This window comes from Heliangelus exortis, chromosome 17 (assembly GCF_036169615.1).
Source record: "Heliangelus exortis chromosome 17, bHelExo1.hap1, whole genome shotgun sequence".
Classification (NCBI taxonomy): domain Eukaryota; kingdom Metazoa; phylum Chordata; class Aves; order Apodiformes; family Trochilidae; genus Heliangelus; species Heliangelus exortis.
The window spans coordinates 15,318,056-15,343,726 of record NC_092438.1 but is presented as its reverse complement, the minus strand read 5'-3'; the positions used below and the strand labels follow the sequence as shown (position 1 = coordinate 15,343,726).

Below are 25,671 nucleotides of genomic sequence, written 5' to 3'. Positions count from 1 at the left end.
AGGACCCTGTGGGACTCTGATCATTCTCAGGGGACCTGAGGCTCAAAGAGAAGGGCAGGAGGGCCCTGGGAATCACAGGCAGGAAGATGCTGGCTCAGCTGTTTTAAAGTCTTGGCCCTGCCTGAAGGTGCCACAGGTACATCAGGGCTCAGCTCCCTCTGGAGATGACAGAGGGGTCTGGGCTCCTGTTTTCCTCTCAGTCCCTTCCCCAAGAAAAAGCTGAGTCCCAGCTCCTCCCACCCCAGAAGTGGCATCTCCACAGCCGGGTTTGGGGACGGTGAGGGTGACAGGACTGGTGACTTTGTGCCTCCAGCTGCTGCCATGCTGCCAGTTCGGTGTCGGTGACAACGGGGACACCACCAGGGTGGAGGGGACACGGCCCTTGCCTACAGGGGGTGTGGCATGACCTGGCTTTGGTGATTTGCAGAGGCCCCAAACCAACCCAGGACAAGGTGTCCAGGGACACCTGCCTTTGGGACTGGATGAGGGACACCGTGGTGCTGTGATGCTTGGCTCTTCCCCTTCTCAAAATTCTGCTCCAGCCAAAAAGGGGCTGCAGAAGCCGAAGAAGATCCACTACACCCTCACCAGCTGGATGCCAAGATGGGGATGGTGACCCCACATTGGCACTGCCTGTCCTGCCTGCACTGCCTGCACTGTGCACTGTGCACTGCCTGCCCTGCCCTGCCTGCCCTGCCCCACGCCTGTCATATAAATAGAGGCAGGGAGCTGCAGGGAGCTCCTGGCAGTCACCATGAAGCGTCTCAACCTGCTCTGCTGCTGCGTGGCCTCGCTCCTGCTCCTCGGCACCGCAGGTACATCTGCCACCTGGCTGGGGGTCCTCACGGGGCTGGGGGTTTCTGGGGGGCTGGGGGTGTCCTATGAAGCTGTGGGTCCCCATGAGGCTGTGGGGTCCTTGTAGAGCTGTGGGTCCCCAAGGGGGCTTGTGGGTTCCCGTGGGGCTTCAGCTGCCCATGGGACTCTGAGTGTCTGTGGGGTAGTGGTGCCTATGGGGCTGTGGGCACACAGCAGGGTTGGGGGCACCCGTGGGTCTGGGGGTGCCTGTGGGGCCACAGGTGCCTATGTGCTGTCAGTGTCTGTAGTGCTAGGGGTGCTCGTTTGGGCTGCGGGTGCCCTTGGGGCTGTGGGTGCCTGGGGGGCCTGTGGGTGCCTGGGGGTCTGTAGGGTGGTCGGTGAGCCCAGGGCTGGGTGGCAGAGCAGGAGGAGGTGGCAGGGGTGCAGTGACCTGTGCTGCCCTGCCACTCGTCCAGGGCTGCAGAGTCACCCCAACATGTGCACCCCAAAAAAACGATGGGGGCCATGGCCAAGAGGGGCCAGAGGAGCGGGTGGGGGTCCCCTCCTTCTGAGCCAGGGTGGGCGCGGTGCCATGGGGCCGCCAACATGTGCAGGGTTAGTGCCACCCATGGGTGCTGACACGGCTCACTTCTGGGCTGTGGGGACTTGGGGGGGGGGGGGGCTGCTGGGACACCCTGTTGTTGGAGTAGAATGGGGTGGGTTGTTTGCCCTGGGGGTTTCCCTCCCACCCAAGGATCTGCCAAGCAAGCCATCCCTTTGGGTGATCCCCCAGACCCCCTTCCCTGAGCTGTCCCCTTCCCTCTGAGCACCCCTGTCCTCAGCCGGGTGTCCCTCGGGGCCACGCGGTGGGGTGGCATTGCCTGTACCCTTGCTTGCCCTTGAGTTAATTTGGGCTGGTTCTCTGCCGGGCTGCGCTGCCGGGAGGGGGGCGGCTTAATATGGAAACAGCCGTGTAAGGGGACACTGTGCTCCCTGCAGCCACCCCGGCCACCGGCCCCCCCGGCCCTGCGCCGCCGCGGCCCCGCGCACGGCCACCCGCAGCTGCCGCCTTCCAGCACCCAGCACCCCTGCCCCCGGCGAGTTTTGGCCTTTTAAGGGCATCTTGGACCATTCTCGTGAATAAAAGGGGTTTGGGGCCAGCGATGCACCCCACTGGTGATGGGGTCACCTCCGCGGGGCCGCGGGTTGGGTCTGAGGACAGGTGGAATGGAAAGGTCCCCTACAAGCGTGGCTGGTGGCTGGTGCTGGGCTGGGCTGGTGGCCCTCCGGGACACAGAGGGCTTATAACCAGGGTGAGCCACCATTGGCCTGGGGCTTGGCAGATGGCAAGGCTGGCACGGAGGCTGGCACGGAGGCTGGCACGGAGGCTGGCACAGAGGCGGGCACAGAGGCTGGCATAGCCAAGCAGTGCCAGGTCCCAGCCAGGGGTGATGTCTGGGTGATGCCGTGGGGCACCCCATCACCAGCACCCTGCTCAGCTCTGTTCCAGGACCCCCTGTCTTGGGAGAGGCTCCAGGGCTGGCGGGTGTGTTGGGGAGCCTGGAGCTGGCTCTGAGGGGTGACTGGATGTCTCCCCCTTGGCATCTTGTGCTTATCAGGGGTGGGTCCCATTGCTTCACCCTGGTCCTGTAGGTTTGGGAAAAAGCCACCGGCAGCAGCACCTCTCCTGCAGGGCTTTGCTCCACGGGGACCAGTGGGGTTCACAAGATGAGTTTTGCTTTTCAGATGGTACCAAGCTGGACTTGAGTGAGTCCTTTGGGGTGCAGGAGGTACAGCTGGTGATGGGGAGGGCAGTCTTCCAATTCTGGGCCTTTGGCTCCCCTTTTAACCCCTCTTTGGTGAGGATAAGGCAAAGGGAGCCCAGCAGGGAGTTGGGAGCTTCCCCTGCACATGGTGGAGGGGTGCAGCCCTGAGGACAAGGGCAGGTTTGGGGTGGTTTGTCCTATGTGGAGTGGCAAGGCCAGGTTAACCATCCCAACCTCCATCGGGGTACGATGGGGGGGCTCCAGGGTAAAACTGCTCTTTTTTTGTGGGTGATGGCCCAGTGTGGATGTGGAGGGTCACCACCCAATATGGTAGAGTGGGTGTAGCCAGAGTTTGCTTGAGTTCAGCTGTTTCTGGTCATGGTACCCCTGGAAGGAGGGAGGATGGGGACACATGGAGCTGGATCCCCCTCCAGGGGGTGTGGGGGTGCCTGTGGCTGGATGTGAGGGTGCAGAGTCCCCTGGCTCTCCATCTGAGGCACTGTCCCCTCTGCCATGCCCTGCATCACAGGGACACAGTGCCAGGGGCAGAGTGCCTGAAGGGTTTGGTGACACCTGGGGTTGCTGGTATCAGGATGCAGCATATGGCACCCAGGGGTGAGCTCCAGCTCTGCCAGTTCTTGACTTCCAACCACAACCATCCCAGCCATGTGCCCCCCCAGGGCAACAAGCATCTGCAGAGGTGGTGGACATCTCTGTCCCAGTGACCCCACAGTGAACTCACCTCCACCCCCTCCAGCACTGCCAGAACTGTTGGCTCCACTGCCATTGGATGCCATGACCACAGAGAGGCAGGATCCTTGTCATCTGCATCCCATCCCATCCCTGATACCTCACCTGGAGATCCTGGCCCCTCTGGGTGCTCCAGCGCTCCCAGAGTGTTGGCAGAGCAAAGCAAGACAGATGTTTCTACAGAGGTATGGAGTGATGAGACAAGGGAGGCACGGGTTCAAGCTAAAAGAGGGGAGAATGAGGTGAGATCTTCAGAAGAAATCTTTTTTTGTGAGGGTGCCGAGCCCCTGGCCCAGGCTGCCCTGAGAAGCTGTGGCTGCCCCATCCCTGGCAGTGTCTCAGCCCAGGTTGGATGGGGCTTGGAGCACCCTGGGCTGTGGGAGGTGTCCCTGACCATGGCAGGGGGGTGGAACGAGATGGTTTGTAAGGTCCTTCCCAATCCAAACCAGTCTGGGATTCTCTGTCAGGCAGGTTGGCTGCACTGTGACACCCTCCTTGGCCCAGTCTGTAGGTGACAGCCATCCAGGCAGTATGGCCAGGACACCTCAGTTGGTGGCACAGGGACACCAGTGGGTCCCCACAGGATGGGCATGGGGCTGGGAGGGCTGTGACCAGGGACACGGCTGGGTGGGCTGTGCCCTTGCCATGTCCCCACTGTGTCCCTCACCAACCTGCCAGCCCCAGGCAGATGCCAGCTCCCCATGGTGGGATGGGGGCTTCCTGGGGGCGGGGGGGCAAACCTCTGATCAAACCGTCAGTTCCCTGGGTGCTGCAGGAACAGCAGTGGGTGTGGGTGCCTTGGCAGAGCTCCACCAGGGCTATTTTCATCCCGTGGGGACATTTCCCTTGTAAGTGATAGCCCCAGGAAGCTGGTGAGCTCGTGTGCCCGCGGAGGGGCCGGGGAGTCTCCAGCCGGGGTGTTGGCAGCCACAGCGTGGTCCTGGTGCCAGTCCCTGCCCTCCTCCCTACTCCTGGAAGGGGTTCAGAGCTGTGAGGCCCCATCCCTGTGCCACAGCTGAGCTGGGACCTCCTGTCCTGCTGTTGGGGGTCTGGGTGAGACCCCCGGGGCTGGACACCCCTCCTTGGTGTGGTGTTCTTATGGAATTGAGGATCTTGTGGGACAATGGATCACCAGGCAGTAAAATCCAGGTTGGCAAGTCCAAGGGCTCTCCCTGTCCTGCCCTGGTGAGTGGGAATCCTCGGGATGACCAAAGAAGAGGGATGAGGAGTTTTCATCAGGGAAAGGGCTCACATGAAGGATGTCCTCTGGGGACACAGGGGACATCATGGAGGGAGGTGGGGAGGCCCTGGGGTGGGTTGGTGAAGCCCATTGCTGGTGGGCTGGGGACAGGAGCAGCATGGCCTCTGGAGGAAGGGTCTCCTACATCTCCAGCCATGGCACAGCACTTCCCTCAGGTCCTTCAGCACCCCTTCCAGGGCTGCAGACCCCATGAGGGACAGCACAGGGAGATGTTCCTCCACATACAGTGTGACATCTGCCTGTGCCAAAGCACACACAGTTTTCTCACCATCTGCTCACCCACAGACCCGGATCTTCCCCGGCCAAGGCACCTTGGCACCACCCTCGTCTTTGTGTCTTCCTCAAGTCAGGAGTTCAGGTTTTCTTTTATAGCTTCAGGGTGGGCACTCTGAGGAGAGACAGTAAGAAAAAAACCCTGCAGAAGTGATTCCCCATTTTCCTCTCCACATTTAGAAAGCTTCAAGCCTGTTTTTAATCCCTTTGGTGCATCCTGGTGAGGTTTCTTTACCCTTCCTTAATCGAAATATCATGCAGCTTCAGCTGACTATTTATAGCAATCAAATCAATTTGTATTTTTTTTTAACTAAACTTAAAAAATCTCCTCCACAAATGAGGCCAAGTTAATCTAACAAAGCTGTTTCCTATACCCCTGGCCCCTGGCTGCGCTCTGAATTGAAAAAACTGGCAAATATTTGCTTTTTGCTGGTGCCTTGGGATCCTGAGGCCCCTGGGATGGGATGCTGTGGATAGGTGTTTTGGGCTCTTGGGTGCACAAGGGTCTGGAGAGCCAGTTCTGTGCTCAGCCACCCTTGTGCCTGTGTCCTCTGAGCCACTTCGGGACACTTTGGTCTCCTAGCTGGTGAATGTTTTGTCCCGAGTGGCTCCAAACTGGTGCTGGTTTGGCCACTGGAGCTGCTGAAGTGTGATGGAATGCTGGGAGCTTCCTCTGAGACTTGTCAGTGGTGCTGGGCACTGCTGGGATGGTGAAGAGGGAGAAACTGAGGCATGGGAAGAGCAGGGAGGAGCTGCTGTCCTCTGCCATGCTCCAGACAAGTGCCCAGGGGTGGGCTGCACCCTGGGGCACCCAGGCCTGAGGCTGGATGAGGGGCACAGCCCCTGCTTTGGTCTCCTCTGCCTCCGAGGGGTTACTGGCTGCAGAAAGGTCAGGCTCAAGGGGCTAATCCACCCCCACTGAGTTTTTCCAGCAGCCATGCTGCTGGCTGGCAGCACCAGGGAGCATCAGAACCCCCTTCCCTGGCAGCCCCCCGTGTGGCAGCCGATGGCCAGGACAGGGTTAAGTGACACAGGGCTGTGGCTGCTTTGGATCCAGCCACTTTCAGACTTTTTCTGCTTTTGGAGGGCTTTGTCAAAACAAAGCACATGGGTCAGTCAGCCTTGCTAAGGTTTGGGGTGCCAGCTTCCTCCCAAACCCCACCAGGAAGACACAGAGGAGCAGGACTTGCAGGAAGCAGTGGATAACTCCCCGGGGATAACTCCCCAAGGGCCAGGATCAGGGCAGGGGCTGCGGGAAGCAAAAAGCTGTCCCCATGGCACTGTGGCCCCACGCTTGGGGCTCCTATTTCTGCTGGAGGGGGAGAGCCTCCCTCTGAGGGACACCTGTGCCTATCTGTCCTTCCTCACCAGCCCCAGCCCCGGAGCTTCTCGAGGGCTGTCCCTGTTGGCCCGTGCCAGGATGGGGTGAGCACCATGGCAGGGTGACGTTAACCCCCAGGAGCCATCCCCATCCTCTCCACACAGGCTTTTCCTAGGTGTAAACCAGCACTGGCACCCTGGGGCAGGTGGGTCCCCAGCAGGAGCTCTCCATCCCAGCAGTTGTGCCCCACGGTGTTGTCACCTCTAGAGAACAGGTCCCCAGGCAGCAGCTGGCAGCTCCCCAGCCCTGCAGCCAGGGGTGACGTTTGGGGCAGGCAGGGACACTCCAGGAGCTGGGGTCCCCAAGGGGAACGGGACAAGGGCTCCTCTCCGATGCCACCCAGCCCCTTGGCACAAGGCAGGGCGTGAACAAGGGGAGTCCCGGTGTCACTTTACAAGCGGGCTGTCCCTGCTCCCTCCCGGGCCCACGGGGACCCGCAGGATGGGCCCCAGGACAGACATCAGTTCTTGCTGGCAGCAGGGTGAGGGGCTGGGACATGAGGCTCAGGGCCCCGGTGCTTCACGGTCCAGACCCCGCAGAGCTGCTCCTCCTCATTCCCCCGTACAGTTGCTGGGACGTATTTTTAGCCTCTGGTGGACACAGGGAGGGTGTTAAGCCCGTAACCTTCGGCCCAGTTCAGTGCTCATCCGACGGCCATCTGCAGATCAGCACAATTTGTCGTGTGATGGATTTGGAGACCATGTAGGGGAAACAGGAGGGACAAGGAGGTGGAGAGAGGAGAGGGACTTTGTATAAGACCTTGAAGGTCACAGGAAATAAAGCCCGTGACCAGCACACCAGCAGGAACATCCCACTCAGAGTGCCTGGGGAATATTTCCCTTCTCCCTTGAGGGATGGCTCATGGTGGACACTGAGGTTGCCTTTTTGTCTGGCCATGGTGGGTGATGGCTCCCCTGTCCCCCTGCCCTGGGTCAGAGGGGACACACAGACCCCAGACAAAGACCTCAGGACATGCAGGGTCTCCTCTGCCTCCCCCCACACCTTGACCCTCCCCAGATACCCACCTGAGGAGCCACACTCCCTGCCCAGCCCTGCAGGTCACTGCCTGTTTTGGGGCCAAACTGAGAATATCTCCATTCCCATCAGCCAAGGGGACCCTCAGCAGACCCAGGATGATTTCCGGGCCACCAGGGCCATGCTGGTCCCTGGCCACCCAGATCAGACATAGCAAGTTCCCCTGTAAGTATCTCCTGACACCCTCCGGGGTCCCACGGGTCATCACAGGAAGGTGACCTGAAGGAGAGGGGGAGGTCTGGGTGTGAGGGAGGAGGATGGGAGCTGCATTGGGACCAGCTCCCTCCATCTGGGAGCCAAAATGGGTGCCTGGAAGCACCTGCAAGCCTTGTGCCAACAAAGGACAGGGGAGGTCGGGGAGGGCATGGCAAGAGTGACCCGTGCATCCGGTTTCGGCAGGTGACAGCGGCAGTGCCAGGCTGTGCTGAGAGCCACCGGGACGGCTGGCGGGATGAGGAGCAGCCTGTCCCTGCCAGCCACTGCCACCCGGCTCCTGGATAACAGCCCCTGCCTGCAGAGAGATGCAGCCACCTGCCCGGTGTCCCCAAACTGGAGCTGGCACTGTGGTGACCCTGGCTCAGCTCCTCCTGTGCTCGGCCACTGAGGTTCCCTGCAGCCCAGCCCAGCGGGACCCCCGGCACTGTGGCACCACTGGGGCTGTGCTGATGGACACGCAGCCCCACAGCTTCTGGGCATGGACATAGAGCAGGAGCCAGAGGAGAGGGATGGAGCCAGAGGAGAGGGATGAAGCCAGAGGAGAGGGATGGCTGTCAGCCCTGCCCGTGCCCGGCACTGCCCGCTTTGCCTCCCCGCAGCCTGGGTGGAGGTGGTATTTTTTTTCTTGGTTGGCATCTGCTTGCCAGCTGGAGTACAAAGGAATTATTTTCCTCTGAAAAGCTTCCCTAGTATGCAGGCATTAGACGTTTCGGGGGATTATTTAGACTAGCAGCAACTGTTTGTAATGGAGACAGCATAGCCAGTGATCTTTTATTTTTGGCACCCGTTGACTAATGCTAAATTGCAGTTGGAGGCCTGGAGAAAATATGGATGGCTTCTCTTGGGCTGCAGAACAAATTTGTTGTGTCCCCTCTGGGCGCACGGTGCAGCAAATGCTTTCCTAGTGAAGGGATGCTGACAATAAATAGCTGCCCAGCGGGGTCAGGCCCTGCCTTCCCTCAGCCAGGAGAGCCCCTCACCCTTTCTTCCCCCTCATCTCTTCCTCCTCCTTGCCCAGCCGCCTGCCATGGCCGATGCTCTCCAGAGGCAGGGCTGGGAAAGGACCCTTTTAGCCTGCCAAGTGCCCGCAGCCCCCCAAGCTACGCTTTTTGTTGTTCCTTTCCCCCCGTTTTTTAGGGCTGCTTTGCCGCCTTCCTGCAGTGCTTTGCAGCAGGTCACAGCAGTGGCCCTGGGCAGCCATGGCCGGCACAGCCATAGGGCCCCCCGCTAGCGTTGGCTTTGGCCTCTCAACAAACACCTCTTTGCGCCCAGCTTCTTACAACAGAGACAGAGAAATTGAGCTGGAACTAGAGAAGGTTTGGGAAGCGGTTTACACCTCTTGGTAACAGCCAGAAACCCTCCCTCGGGGGCCCCCCAGCTCTGACGGGGGGGCCGGTGGGTGCCGGCACGGGTAAGACTGACTGAGCTGTTCTCATCGTTTAGAGCCCCGCGGCCCCAGCAAGGACCATGCTGGTGGTGCTGCTGAAAGCCCCCTGCCAGCCGCAGAGCCCAGGCTGGAGGAGAAGGCAGCTGACAGAAGCCCTGAGGAGCACCAAGATGGTGGCCCCGTCAATGCCTCCTCGCCCGGTGCTGCTGAGGGACCTGGAGAAGGGGAGAAAGAGCCGGCGGGTGGCCTGAGTGGGGACCTGGGTCCAGAGGCTGTCCAGCTGGAGGAGAAGACCACTGCTGGGAAGGGCCAGGAGGGGACTGGTGAGGCACAGGGCCCGGGGGAAGATGCCCCGTTGGGCACCCCTGAAGCAGCACATCATGAAGGGAACCGTGGGCCTGGCCCACAAGATGGATTCCCTGCCCAAAAGGATGAGGAGCCTGGTGCTGAGGAAGGAGGCTCCAAGGAGCAAGGGCAGCCTGGGGAAGAGAAAATGGGGAAGCCGAGAGCAGCGTCTGTTCCTGAGGGGGGAGAGGAAGGGGGAAAGCAAAGCTCGGAGGAAGATGATGAGCAGGGGGAGTCTGAGGAAGATGGAAGCGAGACAGAGTCCAAGGAGGGAGAGTCTAAAGAGGAGGAAGAGTCTGAGGAAGATGGTGCCAGGCCAGCAGAGTCAGAGAATGGAGCTGAAAGGAGCAATAAGGAAGCAGCTGGAGGCTCTGGTGAAAAGGAACAAGGCCAAGCAGTGGCTGCCAGCAAGAAGGAAGGCAGGGATGGCCTTGCCAGCTGCCATCACCCACCCTGTGGGGATACAGCAGAAGACCCACCGGCAGTGGTGGAAGACCCACCAGCAGCAGAAGACCCACCAGCAGTGGTGGAAAACCCATCAACTTCAAAAGACCCACCAACAACACAAGACCCACCAGCAGTGGTGGAAAACCCCCCAGCAGTAGAAGACCCCCTTGCAGACAAGGCACCGGTTGCAGAAACAGAGAGCCCCCCTGGGCACAGCCCCCAGCCAGCTGCTGCCAGGCTCCGGCACAGCCAGATAGGTTGAAGTCTTTTCTTGTCAGTGTGCTGTGGCAGCAAGAGTGACCCCACCATCAACCCCCGGTGGAGCTGAGCTTGGCACCCAGTGCATGGCCCTCTCCTAACGCTTGTGCTTCCCCTGGCCTGCCCCTAACCAATGCACCAGGGTGCAGGCAGGAGCCCGGGGACACCTTGCCGTCCAGGTGCTCGTCGCAGCCATATCAAAGCTGGCTGATGTTCCCCTCTCAAGCCCACGGTTTCTTCTCTGGGCTGTGGACATGGACACCCAGGCCCCTTTCAGCACCCGCAGACCTCTTAAAGGCTCTTTATCCTCCACCCTCAGAGTTCTCCGGAATCCCTCTCCGCAAGGGCAGGATGCTGCCTGGGGTGGTGAGGCTCTTGCCCACCAGCCCTTATCTTGTGGGGAAAGTGTGAAGAGCTCTTTCAGACCTTTAAGCTGCCAAAGCTCTGGCCACGCTTGGTCAGTGAAAGGCTGGCTAAGGAAAAGGGACACCCCCCCTTTTAACCATGATTTCTTAGAAACTTCTGTGGACTTTGGCCACAGTGGGACAGTGACCTTTGGACACAGCTGAGTTTTTTTCTGCTTTCATCCGTAACCTGCAGCTCAAAAAGCTCCCGTTTGTGCCTAAAGGGAAAGCCAGTTTTGGTGTCCGCGGCTTAACTTGGCAAGTCAAAGGTCTTCCTCAGCCCAGTCCTTGGTGGCCACTCAGCACAGTCCCAGGGCTTGGCAGTGCCCTCTGGGCCCAGGCATCCCTAGCTCAGCCAGACAGCACACACGTGTCCCCAAACCTGTCCCCAAACCCCCACTCAAGCCTGACCCAGCTCCCAGTATCTGAAAGCACTTGGAGCTGTGTGGGGCCCTTGGTGGGCCAGCACCTCCAGAGCAAGGACATCAGGGTGCCTCATGCTTCCTGGGCCAGGCATGAAAGTGTGGGGTCCCCACGGCCACCCAGAGCCAGGGCTCCACTCCAAGGACTCCAGGTACAGGGGTAGAGGCAGGAGAAACAGCAGGGAATGACCTCGCTGGCAAAGGCAGGACAGGATGGCTCAAGCTGGCTGCTCTCTCAAAAGACAGCCCTGGTCTTGCACATCCTTGTGTCTCTGGCTCCACGAGTAACTTTTTGGGGAGTGAGCAGGCAGAGCCAAGTGTTCCTGCAGCTGAGATTTACCCCGGAGGAGCCGCAGCTGCCAGGGGAGGTGCTGGGGCCCAGCCGGGCAGCAGCTGCCGCCTGCTCGTGCTCCTCCCCGGCAGCACCTTCCAGCCATGTCCTTCACATTCCCCAGTGCCTGGCCCTTGGTCCCCCTGGGCTGATGTGCTGTGCCTCCCTCACCAGCCCCTCCTCAGAGCCAAGCAGTTGCCCTCAATGCTTCCCCCAGCAGCCACAGCCCCGGCAGCCCCCACAGAGCCTTTGCGATAGGGAAACCGCAGCGTGCCGAAGGCCATGGTGGCTGCTGAGGAGCACGGCCGGTGCACGGGCTCAGGGGGTGTGTGCTCCCCCATGGCCTCTCCCCAGCTTGTGTGAGCTCCCGTGTGGAGTCCCCTGCTTCAGCAGTAACCCGTCTCCTTGCCTTTTCCTCCAGAAGAGGTTGAAGATGCCAGCGAGCCGACCAAGCGTGACCGGTCCCACCTGGAGAACACCCTCAAGCTGAACGAGGACAAACCTGCTGATGATGTCTCAGGTGAGGGGTCTGGGTGTCAGTGAGCCGTGCGTGCCCTGCTCCTTCAGCACAGACAATCCCTGCGGGACAGGCTCCACACCGTTCTGCTGCACCAAGAACATGGATGGGATTTCCCTTCCCTAGAATGCTTTGGTTTTAACCTTACTTCTTGTAGGCCAACACCATATCTTCCACGGCCTTCCAGTAGCTGAAGGGGCTACAGGAAAGCTGGGGAGGGACTTTTGAAAAAGGGTCTGGAGTGACAGGATGAGGGCAAACGCTTTAAATTTGAAGAGATTTAGATTACTTATTATGAAGCAAACCTTGCCTGTGAGGGTGCTGAGCCCGTGGCCCAGGTTGCCCTGAGAAGCTGTGGCTGCCCCATCCCTGTCAGTGTTGAAGGCCTCAGGGCTTAGAGCAACCTGGGCTGTGGGAGGTGTCCCTGCCCATGCAGGGGGTTGGGACTGAATGAGCTTTACGGTTCCTCCCAATCCAAAACAGTCTGGGATTCTGTGATCTTCAGGAACAGCCCAGTTTTACTGCTCTTGGGTTAACATACTTGAGGTATTTCAAAGACATCCCCAAGGGTGACAAGAATTAGGAGGGTAGAGAGGCTGGAAAATGCAGATGGAGAATCATCTTGATCCAACCGTGCTGCTGGCCAGAGAAATCTGGGACAACTTGTAATAAAGAGTCTGGATTTTTATTCCAACTATTTATTGGGTTTTGGTATCCTAAGTCTTGATCCTGCTGGCCCCACGGGCAGTCTGGACTGTAAAGAAAGTGCTAAAAGCTGCTGTGGACAAAGCTCCTTCTTAATTCTAGCCAGCAGCTTAGGGGCTGTGCCCTGGGTCCCTGGCACCATGGTGGAGGGCTTTGGGGATCATGGGTGTTGAGTGCTAAAGAGCATTAAGGAGAGCTCAGCAGCAGATGGGGACAGTGCCCGGCAGGGAGAGGCATCAAAAAGTGTGACTGGGAAGAGTTTGGCCAAGATTACAACTGTGAGCCAAGTCCCTTGATCCACAGCTGAATCTCCCTCAAGATCTTCAGGGAATCCCCAGCAGCTTCCCTAGGAGGAACTCAGCCAGGGTGATGTGGTTTGCTTGTTACCCATCTGCATGCTTCTGCCCCACAGGAGTACTGCAGCGGCTGAGGAAGATCTACCACTCCTCCATCAAGCCTCTGGAGCAGTCCTACAGATACAACGAGCTGAGGCAGCACGAGATCACAGGTAATGCCACCAGCACCAGGCTCTCCAGCACCAGCAGGTCGTTGGGATGCAGGTAACAGCACAGAGAGCAGATCACAGAAGGGCTTGGATAGTTTGTCTTCCTTTGCAGCTTCCCAAGAAGGCCTTGAGCATGCCAGGCTTGGAGGACATGCCCTAGTGACCCCAGCAGCAGGCATTCCTGCATCTGCCTCAGGTCCATCTGCTGTCAGGACCATCTGTGTAGGCTGAGCGTTGAACCCTGCCTGCTTTGAGTCTCCCACATGCTCAACATCAATGCCCTGTCCCTGTGCCAACCAGAGATCATGGCCCAGTGAAATAGTCTTGGCAAGGAAGCTTAGGACCTCTCAAGGCTGAGGGTGAGCTTCCTGGGGGGGGCTGGAGCTGGCATCCCTCCTGCTCACTGTGGGACACAGCCATGTGGGCAGGGTATCCCTCAACTTCAGCAGCCTTCACTCCTCCTGGGAGTTAGAGTTTCCAGCCCTTGGCAGATAGACCTGTGGGATCAGGTAGGCAGGTCTTGGTGTCCACAGGTATGGGTTCTGGCTGAGCCCCAGCAGCACATGTGTCCCTCCAGAGGAAGAAGGTTTCCAGCCATATCCTCCCTCCTGGTGAGACAGGACTGAAGTACACCCTCCACAGACCTTGCTCTTACAGCTGGTCTCCCCTCCACCAGCACGTGTCCTGTGTTCATTTCAGCAAACCCCTGGGACACATTCCCTTAAAGCAGAACCCCTGTTTTACGGGCACCCCAAATGCAGCTCCTAAATCCATGTCAGATACTTTGGAATCACCACTTGAACATCACCACACCCAGGCAGACCATTTCCAGCTTAGAGCCCGTGGGGAAGCACAGGTGACCGTGGGGCAGGACAGGGATGCATAATCCTCATGACCAGCCCAGGACCCGTCCCCTCGAGACACAGAGCACCCTGGGCACTACCCAGGTGGCAGGGTGACTGGGGGGAGGGTGTCACAGCATCACACCACGCAGCAGCCAACATGGGAGGGATGCTCCACAGACCACTGTCCCACAACTTCTGTCACCCCTCAGCAATCTGGGCTGTCCCCTCCCTCATGCAGCCAGCACAGCACTGCCACGTGCCTGGGAAAGGAGCACCAGGAGCTGCAGTGCTGGCACCCTGGTACACAGCCCCACAGCCACAGTGGTGGCACCAAGCACTGAAGCCAGGGCAGCCATGCTCTGTCCCAGCTGGCTCTGTCCCAGAGCTCACAGCATCAGCAACACCCCAGCCTCCTCTCTGAGTTGCTCTGGTCTGTGTGGGTGGCAGTGCAGGCACCTTAATTTAGTGCCACGTGAACAGGGGTCACTGTGCAGGAGAACATTTGGGGTTATAAGGGCAGCTGCCAGGTTCCCATTGCTCTGCACTGTTCAGCCCCCAGCCTCAATTCCCAGCCCCCAGCCTGTCTGCTTGCCCAGGACATCCCATCCTGCCTTCCAGCCACCTCAGACCCAAGCAGCCTCCTCTCTGCTCCCTTTCGAGGAAGATGTAAGAGCTTCTCAAGCCCCTGATGGCTTCCTCCATCCCAGCTCCTGAGGAACGAGCCACCAACCCTTGTGTTTTCCCAACTCAAGGTCCCTCTCAAATCCGTTTTTTAAGCAGGACAGCCTCAGCCTGGAGAGCTGCAGACCAGCAGTTTGTATTCAATACCCACAGATCCAGCTTTTCCCAGCTCCCTCCCAGCTTTTCCCAGTCCCTCCCAGTCCCTCTAATTCTCAGTGTAATTAGAGAAAGCTGCAAATCAGTTAGAGGGTTGGCCCAGGGAGCCCCTCCTTGACTATATAAGGCAGGTGAAGAGTGGGTGGGGTTGAGGAAGGTTTTCTCAGTTGTCTCTGTGTGCCGGTTCTGTTTTGGGTGAGTTCACAGTCTTTGAGGTGCCCCTGCAAGCTGGGATCTGGCTCTGGCCTCTTCCCCTGCTCCCATCCCCGGGGCTGTGGGAGGCTGGAGGGTGCAGAGCTGCCGGCTCAGCTGGCTGGGAGGAGTGGGACAGCTGGGAGAGCAGCAGGGCAGGCCTGTCATGGAATATGTGTGACCTTTGGAGGTGTAAGCCAATATAGAGGGGTGCCATTGCAAGCACCTCTGCCCCTCCATTACACAGCAGCCCTCCATTTTGTGTGCCTTCCCCTGGCTCCGCTCGCGTGCCCCAGCCCGTGTAATCCAAGGAGCCCCTCTGCTCTCACAAAGACACCAGGGGAGATGGTGTCACCTGTCCTGGGGGAGCTGTGACTGCCACTGCCAACCTAAGGCTCTGAATTGTTTGGGGTGCAGCCCCCCCACCCCCTGCTTACAGCGTGTTGAAGCCTGGCAGGTGCCACCTCCTTGTCCCTGCCTGCTGCCCTCCCTCCCACCTCTCTGCTCTGCCACCCCATGGGGGTGCCTGCACGCTCTGCCCGGGTCCATCTCTGTGCTTGGTGACGCTGGGGCCACCATTTAGGGACTGTTCCTAGCTCAGGGGTGAGGGACTCTCCCATTCTGGTGATGGGAAGCTTGCTGTGAGGTCATACTGGTTTGTGGTGCATGTTGGTGACCCTAATTACTGTATGTGTGCTGATTAGCATGACCGTACAGTGGATGACCTCCCAGTTGCCATCACCACCCACCCCACAGCTGGACATGGGATAGCAGCACCACCAGCATGGTCATTTGCTGGGGTTGGTTGCTGCCCTAACCATGGCTTTTTGAGCTCCCTTTGCTCGGTGAATGTCGCTGGGGAAGGCAATAACCACACTAAGTGGAGTGGGAGGGTTGGGGTGCTTTCTGAGGTTCAGCAGCTCTCCTGGGGCTGCTCCCCCTCCCTGGTGCCTGAGGGCAGGGTGGGGTTACTGCTTCTCCTGGTACCCGTGGGTCTCGTTGCTGACAGACCGTAACTCCTTCCCTCCTGCTGGGAATGGCCACCGCTGGCTTTCCCTGCCCAAGAGAAGGTCAGTTTCAGTCTTCAGATCCCCCCTGGGCCAGCCCCAGGCAGCCGCATCCCTCCTTGGACTCACGGTACCTCTTCTCTCTCCCCGTGTCCCCTGCTAACAGCTTACCCCGGACGCACCCTGGGCTCCTCCGCCACAGGTTGGTATCGCTGCCTGCTGACACCACTGCCCGAGCCCCTCGCTGGCCTCCAGCTTTCCTACTCACCTGACCCAGCATGGCCACGCTTCCCAGGCCCCTGGCTGCCGCTGTCCCATGGCTGGGACGTGGAGCCGGTGTCCTTGGCACGTGTGTCACCTCAGCTGTCTGTCCCAGGCCTGGCTCTGTGCCTCCCTGCCTCCACCTGGCTTTGACGCTGCTCCCTCTTGGTTAAGCCTCCATAGGTTGCTTGCTCCTCAAGCGTTGGTCCAAAGGTGTTTGTGCTGGACCTGAGGGTCGATCTCCCACCTGTGGCAGGAGCCAGAAGAGCCCAGCAGATAGCCCACCCTGCAGGGGAGCTCTTCCCACCCTTCTCGCTCCTATATGCAGAAACTTTCCCAAATGTCCACCCGTGATGCCCCCCCAGCTGCGGGTTAAGCTGAGGAGCTCGCAGCAGCTGTCCCAGTAACACAGGCTGGCCCCTGCCTGGTGGCCTCAGCCCCCTCAGCAGCCAGAGCTGGCTCCTTTCCCTGCCTACCCTGCTCAGGGTGTGCTGCCAGCTCCCCTCAGGAGAAGCAGGAGATGGGAGATGGGCCAAGAAGCATCAGCCAACCCCCTGTCCTTCCCTGGGTCCAGTGCTGGCCCACAGGGACAATGTCCCTGCTCCAATGGAAGGCAGGGAAAGCCGATCTTCTGTCCATCCTGTCCTACCCCACGGCCCCCAGTGCCAGATCCTGCCAAACCAGGTTCCTCCACACCCCAGCCCCAGTGTGGCGGAGCCCTGCCAGTGCCTGGGGGGCCCCTGGCTCCCCGTGGTGCCAGCCGTGGAGAGCGTTGAGGATATATATAGTGTATTCTGATAGCTCTTATCTGCATCTCTCACTGCAGGCGTGCACACGCGTGCTGCTTGTGTGGGTGTCCATGAGCATGGCACGGGGGGCAGCTGCAGCACGTCAGGGTGTCTTGTCACCCCAGGGGTCTGTGGGCACACGTGCCATGCTGATACTCATGTCAGCTCACTGAGGGCAGCAGGCAGTGGTGTTTGGGGTGCAGGGATGGGGTGGCAGCCTGGGCTGTGCTGGGATGGTCTCCCCTGGTGGTTTAGCCTTCCCGGGTAGTCTGGAAACAGAGCAAGACCTTTGTGCTTGTGGCTGAGTCTGAACAAGGAGTGGAAAGTTTTGCTGTGTCCTCCACTTTGTCCACAGGGCAGACTTGCACAGTGGGGGGTGAGGGGACACCCTGCACTTCTGCTGGGCTTGAGGACAGGGAGGGAGAAGACCCTGCCCAGACAATCCCAGCTGTGCTCCTATCCAAGGGCAGCCTGGCATAGAAACCACTCCCCTAGAAAGCCATGGCTCTAGGTAAAAACCTTTTGGGGGCATCCAGATTGCTTCTGCCCCCAGAGGTGAGCAGTCCAAGGCAAATGCAGGTACTGCAGGGGACACACACACATGACCTACCTGGCCTTGTCTGCAGGATCAGAGCATGCTCTTCATCCTGTGCACCCAGCAGCTTAGAGAAGGGTGTTTGAGCTGCTGTGTTTTAAACAAGAGCAGAGACAAAGGGGGACAAGGTTTGGGGACCCCCTTGCCTACAATCAGGGCATGATCGTGCACCAGCGGGATGTGCCTGGCTCAAACTGGGATGTGTTGGAGCAGGGCTGAGCTGGAGCTGGCAGTGAGGCAGGCTGGGCTAGGAGAGAGCAGCCACAGGGTGGCTGGAGAGAGCCACTGTGATGGAGCTGCTGCCATCCCTGCCCTGCAGCCACCAAGGCTGGCTCTTTTCCTGGGCAGGACCAGTGATCCAAATTGGTGCTGAACAAGCATAGCGGGGGACTGTAGCAGGGAGAGATGCCAGGTGAGCACCCTCCTGGGTGGAAGATGCTCTCTGCTCTCCCTTGGCAGCAGCAAGGAGGACCCATGCACGGACTCACATCCCTGGAGCTGCTCTACTGCTGGGAGAGCCACAGGGTTGCTGTGCCTGGTGCTGCCCAGACAGCCCGAGGGGTGCCAGTACCCCGTTTTCCAGAGCAACGGGTAGGGATGGGCCAAGGAGCTGCCAGTGGAGTGGCAGGGGAGCTGCCTGCAGTGTTGCTCATTTGGTGCAGTGGGGCAGAAGTGAGGATGTGAAGTGGAGCAGGGGTACGTGAGCTCCTGCGTTCACACAGCCACACCTGGCCAGGAGCGTGTTACAAAGGACCAGCCCCAAACTTCTGGCACAACATCACAGGGGATAATAATAACCATTAACTTCATCTAAAACCCAATTAAACCAGTGAGCCAGCAGAGCAGCAGTGACAGAGCAGCACAGAAGAGTGATTAATAACCAAAGTCTGAGGTTTCAACATTTGTTTTTGTCCCGCGTGAGAGGACGAGGTTGGATCCCTGTGGCTTGCAGGCAGCAGGCAGGACTTGGTTCTGATCCAGCTACCCATCTTTTGAGACGGTTGAACTGCATGGACAGCTGTGCCTCATCGAGAGCTGTCCCCAGCCCATTCTCTTTCCCAGCGGTGACATGGTGGCCCTGCCAAGGGCAGATGCAGGCAGGGGGAGGCTGGCACACTGCCTGACTCCTGCATCCCTGCCTGAACGGGTTTGGTGTGCAGCCACCCTGCAGCGCCTCCAGCACCCTCGGGACTGGGATGGCAGCAATGTGCGGGCTTTGCATCTCCCTCTCCTTGGAGACAGAACCCCAGCTTGCTGGGAAGCTGCTGGCTGGGGGTCTCTCATCCTTCGCAGTGGGGCTGAAGGGAGGGGGCAGCACGGGTCCTCCGAGGCAGCTCCTCCCCACGAGGGAAAGCTCAGCGCTGGCTGAGGAGCTCTGGGAGCAGATGCTGGCACATCCCTGCCTGCAGCAGGCAGCTGGGGGGCTGTGCTGGGGTGATGCCATGTCAGGCTGGATGCAGCTTGCTCTGCTCTCTGCCATCTGTCACCACAGCTCTTTTGGCACCGATTTGGGCCAGGTTTGTCTGGCTACATCAGTTCTGGTACATCAGGGGAATGGGGAGGATTCCCACCAGCAGGAACACACTCATCCAGTTTTTACTTCCATTTCTGGCCTGACTTGGTTACTCGCTGAGTAGAAGGCTCCTGGCTGTCCTCGGGGACTGCCATGGGCTCCTCTGACTCAGCTGGCTGCCTGCCCAGGGGGCTGGGGGCTGAGCAGTGAGGGCACAGGCTGACTGCACAAGCTCTGCTCGAACAGGGAATTCTGGGGCAGTGGCTGCAGGCGTCCAGGGACATCTCAGCTTCCGGAGGGGTTGCATAGCATGAGGACAGGATCTTAGAGGCCATCACCAGCCACTTTAGGTCCCTTAGCAGGGCTTGAAGATCATGGGATGAGCACTGTGGTTCATCTCCCTCCTACCCTTCCCTAGGCCTGAAATGGGGCTCTTTCACAACATGGTAATAGGGCTAGGATGAGGTTGGGCTCGATGATCTTGCAGGTCTTTTCCAGCCTGAGAAACTCTCTGATTCTATGAACTTGCCCACCCCATGCCAGTCTGGATCCTCTCATGCTGCCCACATGTAAGCAGGGACCCTCTCCACAACCAGAGGGCTTGGAGGCACAACTCAGGGCAGATGCCTGCCAGGGGATGGAATTGCAATGCAGGCAAGCTGGCCCAAGGCTCTCACAGCGTTTACCAAGCACCGTGCCATCCTGTTGCTCCTTGAACTGTGCCAGCTCCCTTTGCACGAGGCATCTGCCTGGTCACAGCATGGCCACCTCCGTCGCGTGTCCCATGCTTTGCGGCAGCTGCCTTCAAGCAACACTGCCCCCCACCCCGCAGCCAGCCCCCAGCTCATCCTGGCTAAATCAGAACTGAAGCCAGAAAAGATTTAAAAGACCTTCAAGTCCTTCTGCAGGTTAAGAAAGACCTCAGGCAAGGTCAGAGGAGGTTGGCAGCGAGGTGGGGTCTCCCACAGAGCATGGTGACATCCCGCTCCTGCAGGCACTGGGGCCCGTTGCTGGGTGATGCCTTGGCTGGCGAATGGCTGGTGGCCCCAAAAGGTTGGCTGTTTCCCCAGCAGCATCCCCGTGCTGCTCAGATGGGATGCTCGTTACAGCCAGGAGCTAATCGCCCAGCGGCGACAGCTATTGTTCCTTCACTTCCTCTTGTTATTTCCCCTCTCCGCAGATGGGGAGATCACTTCCAAGCCAATGGTGCTATTCCTGGGACCGTGGAGTGTCGGCAAATCCTCCATGATAAACTACCTCCTCGGGCTGGATGACACTCCCTACCAGCTCTACACAGGTACTGTGCTCATGGCTCCTCCCTGCTTGTCCCCGGTGTGCTGGGCATGGGCACTTCTGCATGCCTGAGGGCAGTGGCTCCTGGACATGTCTCTTCAGTCCCCTCCCTGTTATGGCAGGGAAGATGTGATCTGCTCTGTGCCACCCAGCTGCAGGTCCGTGTGGAGGGACAGGTTCCCCACCACAACCCAGGGCCTGTCCACCCTCCCTGGGGAGGAGGAGGTCATCTTGCCCTGTGGCATCCCTGTCCTGCGGCACAGGGCTCAGGTCATGTTGCAAGGGCAGCTTGCCTCTATCTTCTCCCCTTCCCTCCTCCCACGGAACCAATTAATTTGCCCTCCCAGGAGAAAAGCCCTTCCCTCCTCCCTGCTCCCACGTGTGGCATCTCACAGCTGAGGGCAGATGTCTGTGGGCAGCTCTGTGCTGCTGTAATAGGGCTCCCAGTCCAGGGTTCTCCAGGGCACCTTGTGCAGTCAGTCCCCACAGACAACAGCTCTGCTGGCATTTGCCCAGGAGATCTGGCAAGAATTTCATGGCTCTGCTTCTTGCCTTCCCTCTCTTAGCAAGTGAGCGATGCTCCTGAGCTCCCCAGTTAGTGCCAGGCCAGTCCTGTCATGTCCATCCCCTGACATGGATTTCACAGCTCTGCTGCTCCTCTTGTTGCTGGGCAGGGGCGGAACCCACCACCTCTGAGTTCACTGTCATCATGCATGGCCCCAAGCTGAAGACCATCGAGGGCATCGTGATGGCTGCTGACAGCGCTCGCTCCTTCTCGCCCCTGGAGAAGTTTGGGCAGAACTTCTTGGAGAAGCTGATTGGGATAGAAGTGCCTCACAAACTGCTGGAGCGAGTCACCTTCGTGGACACACCGGGCATCATTGAGAACCGCAAGCAGCAGGAACGAGGTAGGGGTTCACTGGGTTTGTCTAAGGGACCCCAGGAAAGGTGCAGGAAGCCATGTGAGATGACAAAGAGAGCTGAAGCACAGCGGGGCAGAGCTCGAGGCTGCACCCTGGGTCTCATTGTAGGGGACAGTGATGTCTGTCTGCCCATGGCTATGGCATCGGTAACGGGGACCTGGGGAACAGACCCAACTGTGACCATCTGGAACAGCCGTGTCTGCTGGTTGAGGTGTGGCAGCCAGGAGTTCCAGGGAGATGACTCCTGGGGACTCCCAGGGCTGTTGATCACCTCCTTGTCTCAGCATTCCGTGCCCTATTTGTCACCCTGGGAGCCAAGTTTTGCCAATGGCAGGTGCTGCATCAGGCTCAGAGAAGCACCTGGGATGCCAGGACCTATCAGGAGGGCTTCTTGGCCCCCTTGGTGTCAAGGAAAGCACTGATGTGGCTGATATCTGCTGATGGGAGCAGCAGGAACCTGTGGCCAGCAGCAGGGAGAAAGAAAGTTTGGAGGTGAGGCTGAGGGAGATGTGCAGTCACAGGCCCAGACACCCAGGGATGGGTTTTCGTGCCAAGAAACTAAAGTGTTTTTAGCACATGAGAGACAGGTTCTGGGCTGCATGGGAAGTCCTCTGTGTCTCACACCCTGTCCAAGCCAGATGGGGTGTGAAGCACAGCAGGCTCAAGGCTTATTTACCTCTCGACCTGGAAGGACTCATCGTGCACTGTCCATTTCTGCTGGATTTCTCTCTTTCCTCTCCTCCAGGTTACCCGTTCAATGACGTGTGCCAGTGGTTCATCGACAGAGCTGACCTCATCTTTGTTGTCTTTGACCCTACGAAGCTGGACGTGGGCTTAGAGCTGGAGATGCTCTTTCGCCAGCTGAAGGGCCGCGAGTCCCAGATCCGGATCATCCTGAACAAAGCTGACAGCCTGGCTACCCAGGAGCTCATGAGAGTCTACGGCGCCTTGTTCTGGAGCCTGGCTCCTCTCATCAACGTCACGGAGCCACCCCGGGTGTACGTCAGCTCCTTCTGGCCCCACGAGTACCATCCCGATACCCACAAAGAGCTGTTCCTCAAAGAAGAGATATCACTGCTGGAAGATCTCAACCAGGTGATTGAGAACAGGATGGAGAACAAGATCGCCTTCATCCGCCAGCACGCCATCCGCGTGCGCATCCACGCCCTCCTGGTCGACCGCTACCTACAGACCTTCAAGGACAAAATGACCTTCTTTAGTGATGGAGAACTGGTGTTCAGGGACATTGTGGAAGATCCTGACAAGTTCTATATCTTTAAGTCCATTCTGGCAAAGACCAATGTCAGCAAATTTGACCTCCCCAACCGCGAGGCTTACAAGGACTTCTTTGGCATCAACCCCATCACCAGCTTTAAGCTGCTGTCTCAGCAGTGTTCCTACATGGGAGGGTGTTACCTGGAGAAGATTGAGAAGGCCATCACCCGGGAGCTTCCCGATCTCTTGGGAAGCATCGGGCTGGGGAAGAAGCCCAACGTTCTCTCCTGCGACGTCACCGGCTGTGGCGAAACCCCAAAGAATCGCTACAAGAAGCACTAAGGTGTTCTGTAACATAAACCTCCACGTGTTCCTACTGGTGAATGTGCTTGTGTCTTATCTGTCCAAGAAGCTGTGGTTTGTTAACCCTTTGAGTGCCGCGCCGGCAAAGGCTACTGTACGATAAGGACTCGGAGTCATTGGCATCGGTGGCAGGGGAAGATGGGTGGGCATAAGAAAGAGAATAAAAACTGTGAATTCCTGACATTTTATCTTTGTTCTTTTGAGTAGAAGGCAATGTTTAAGCTGTAAGTATGAGCCATGCACACTGAGCTAGAACCGTAGCTGCTTTTCCACTGGTGCCAAGAGAGCATGAACAGGAATTTCGACCTCTGCATCCTTGAAGCCAACAGGGAGTGAGAACGAGGGCACGGCGTGAGAGCACAGGGGGAGAGCAGGACCTGGGGCACCACTGGGAGCAAAGCACTGGGCGAGGAAAGAGCTGTTGTTTTCAGGCATAAACATCCAACAGACCTCTGCAAATACTGACCTTGTTTTTCTTTCCAAGACTTCTAGGTCATCCAGTGAGTTCTCCTTTCACTTAACAGCCGAGTTGAACTTCTGCAGCATTCACCTGGGCATTCATCTTCAAGGAAGGGCTTTTGCAGGGGCATTTGTAGCACCACACAGGTTGCCGTGACCGGATTTGCAAGTCCATATCAGAGGAAGAGGTGGGCTGGAAAGGAGCTACCAGCTCTGGCTGAGCTGTGCTGGAGGAGGAGGGCCAGCACCCTGAACCAGACAGTCCTTCAGGAGCAGGTTTTCCTCCCCCTGGGCCAGCACAGGGCCAGGGCACATCATGCCTGCATGTGCATTAACCACAAAGCCCCAGGCTGGTGAGTCAAGCCTGAGGGTCAGAGAGGCTCCAAGGGTTGAGGGTTTGCCAGTTTGACCTCGTTCAAATCCATGTTGCTGTTGTCTCAGTCAGACCCCCATGTTCTGTGCAGGAACAGGGGGGTCACTAGCCACATCCTTTTTGTTCATCTGCTGATCTGTTCTCCCCAGGACAATCCAAGCAGGTTTCTGTGGCTTGTTAGACAAACTTCTCCCACTTTAGCCACTTGCTGGATCATCTCTGCGCAGAGGCGTTGAGTCTGAGAGGAGAAGTATTGCTTTGGGAGCACCCGAGCAGGGTGAGGTTCTCCATGGACTGCCAACCATGAAACCTGCCAGTGGAAGCCAGGGGACTAAGGGTGGCCAGCATGCCTGGCAGCTGAGCTGAGCACAAACCGACCAAGAGGTAGATGTTGGATGGAGACCAGCACCTTCAAGCACACCAATGACCTGCTGAACGTCCTCTCTCCTTCCTCCTGTCAACCGACCATGGCTTGTGCTGCTCTCCAGGAAACCTCTGGATCAGAGAGACTTAACCTTTGACAGGAACAAGAAGATGTGGAGGTGCTGGCTGAGGCAAGAAAAAGGCAAAAGGAATGAAAGAGGGAAAGAGAAAGCTGAGAATGGAAGGCTCTGTTGTGATGGGAAGGGTGTGAAGGGCAGTGACCCTCATCTCCAAGTACCCAAAGGGACGTAAGCTAAGGCAGAAGGTCCGTGGAAGCTCCACTTCCCCTGGCACCAAGGCCAGATGCTGCAAAGAAGAGGTCCCCTCAAGTCCAGGTGAGTTTTGTGGGGATACTACCCCAGTGACTTCCATGCTCCTTTCCTCTGCTTTGAGGTAGGACCATTTGAACTAATGCAGATGAGACCCAAATCTACACCCAAGCATAGGAAGGGGGATTTTGCCTCCAGTGCAGAGGGAACCAGAGGTCTGAGGGAAGGCAAGCAGAGTGTCAGAGAAAGCCAGAGCAGCCTGGAGAGAAGTGATGTGCTTGTGAGTCAGCACCACGAGGTCTCAAACCTGCCCCAGAGCTGCTGCCCCCTCGGCTGCTACTCCTTCTTTCTTGTATATGATCCTGTTGCTCATCAGCTCTGTCTCGCCCACTCCTCGCCTCTCACTCTCCTCCACCGTGGTTTGCTGAAGAGCTGGTGGAACAGAAACACCGACAGGAATGGGCTCCTGCTGTCACTGTTCCTGCTGTCACCGTGTGCCACTCTCTCAGCACACGTAACCCACCAAACCTTTCTGGCTGCAAGCACCATGTCGCACCATCTCTTTCCTTGCTGTCCCCCCAAAGGCCCATGGGCTCTGGAATAACCAAGGAAAGGCCTCCCATCCCAGGAAGGATTCTTTCAGGCCCCTCCCATTGTTCTTCCCATCCCTTCTTTGTTTTTGTTTTCTTTTGCTTTACTCTCCAGCACTCATTGCCTCCTCTCCACCCTTTCCCTTCCCTGCAGCACTCCCAGGTCCTGGATGGGACCCTGTGGCAGCCCAAGCCCTTCCCCACACCCCTCCACCCCAAGCCCCCAGTATCATAGGTTAGGGTTCTCTGCCCAAACTGGTGCCAGTGTGCTCTGAAGCTGGGGCTTTTTTCTGCTCCCTGTGATGCACCTTGACACCAACAACATGCTTTCTGCCCCCTGGATCCAAGAGCCTGTCAGTCCCAAGAGGATTGCAGTCCCCAGCCCAGCTCTCATTGAGCATTGTTAGGGGAGCACTGGGAATCTGGGAATGGAAACAGGGGGAAGACCTTTTCATGTTGCTTTTCATGAAGCCCCCAAGGCACTGAGGGGCAGTGAGTGTCTTGACAAAGAGCATCTCAGGAGGGAGGGAGCTGGGGCACAGGCCTTCCTAGGTGCCCTTGATCATGTTCATTGGGATAAAACTGTCAGCTTGAACATCAGCCTGTCTAATAAAACCTGGTATTTTCCAAACACACTCCCTGGATATGCTCGTTCTGTTTCTCCTGCCAGGACTGCAATGGCCGAGGGGGTGCAGCTGCAGGGAGTGAGACAGAAGCTCCCATGTCCTTCCCTGCACCCTGGCCTTGTACCTGTCCCTTGTGCAGGACCTGCCACCCCTCCCTGGACATTTGGTCACTTTTCCCAACCTGGCTCCCTGTGCCAGGCAGAGAACCCCAGCTCCTGTGTTTTGTGATTCAGGGCAGCATGGGACAGATCCTTGCTCCCACCCACGCCAGAAGATGCTCTTGAAACCCTTTTTGTGCACA

General features: G+C 58.3%; 1 protein-coding gene across 6 annotated transcripts; it reads left to right on the top strand.

Annotated features, from left to right (window-relative positions):
• Positions 1–692: 692 nt before the first annotated feature.
• On the top strand, positions 693–25,379 carry SRL (sarcalumenin). Of its 6 annotated transcripts, none has more exons than XM_071760491.1 (8): positions 708–815; positions 8,921–9,913; positions 11,496–11,591; positions 12,706–12,801; positions 15,846–15,881; positions 20,017–20,133; positions 20,804–21,037; positions 21,798–25,379. In XM_071760491.1, the coding sequence occupies exons 1-8, from the start codon at positions 755–757 to the stop codon at positions 22,607–22,609; spliced, it is 2,445 nt and encodes an 814-aa protein (XP_071616592.1). In that variant the 5' UTR covers positions 708–754; the 3' UTR covers positions 22,610–25,379. The 6 variants fall into 6 exon arrangements, with proteins under 6 accessions (XP_071616594.1, XP_071616596.1, XP_071616592.1 ...); XM_071760489.1 differs by having other exon boundaries at positions 11,493–11,591; XM_071760493.1 differs by lacking the exon at positions 8,921–9,913 and having other exon boundaries at positions 693–815; positions 11,493–11,591.
• Positions 25,380–25,671: the final 292 nt, after the last annotated feature.

What these genes read in the sequence shown, in the direction of transcription:
- SRL (XM_071760489.1), top strand. Translation starts at nt 755, where the DNA reads ATGAAGCGTCTCAACCTGCTCTGCTGCTGCGTGGCCTCGCTCCTGCTC. An exon ending in GCTCCGGCACAGCCAGATAG is followed by an intron (nt 9,914 to 11,492) that starts GTTGAAGTCTTT and finishes CTTTTCCTCCAG; the next exon opens with AAGAGGTTGAAGATGCCAGC. An exon ending in ACCTGCTGATGATGTCTCAG is followed by an intron (nt 11,592 to 12,705) that starts GTGAGGGGTCTG and finishes TCTGCCCCACAG; the next exon opens with GAGTACTGCAGCGGCTGAGG.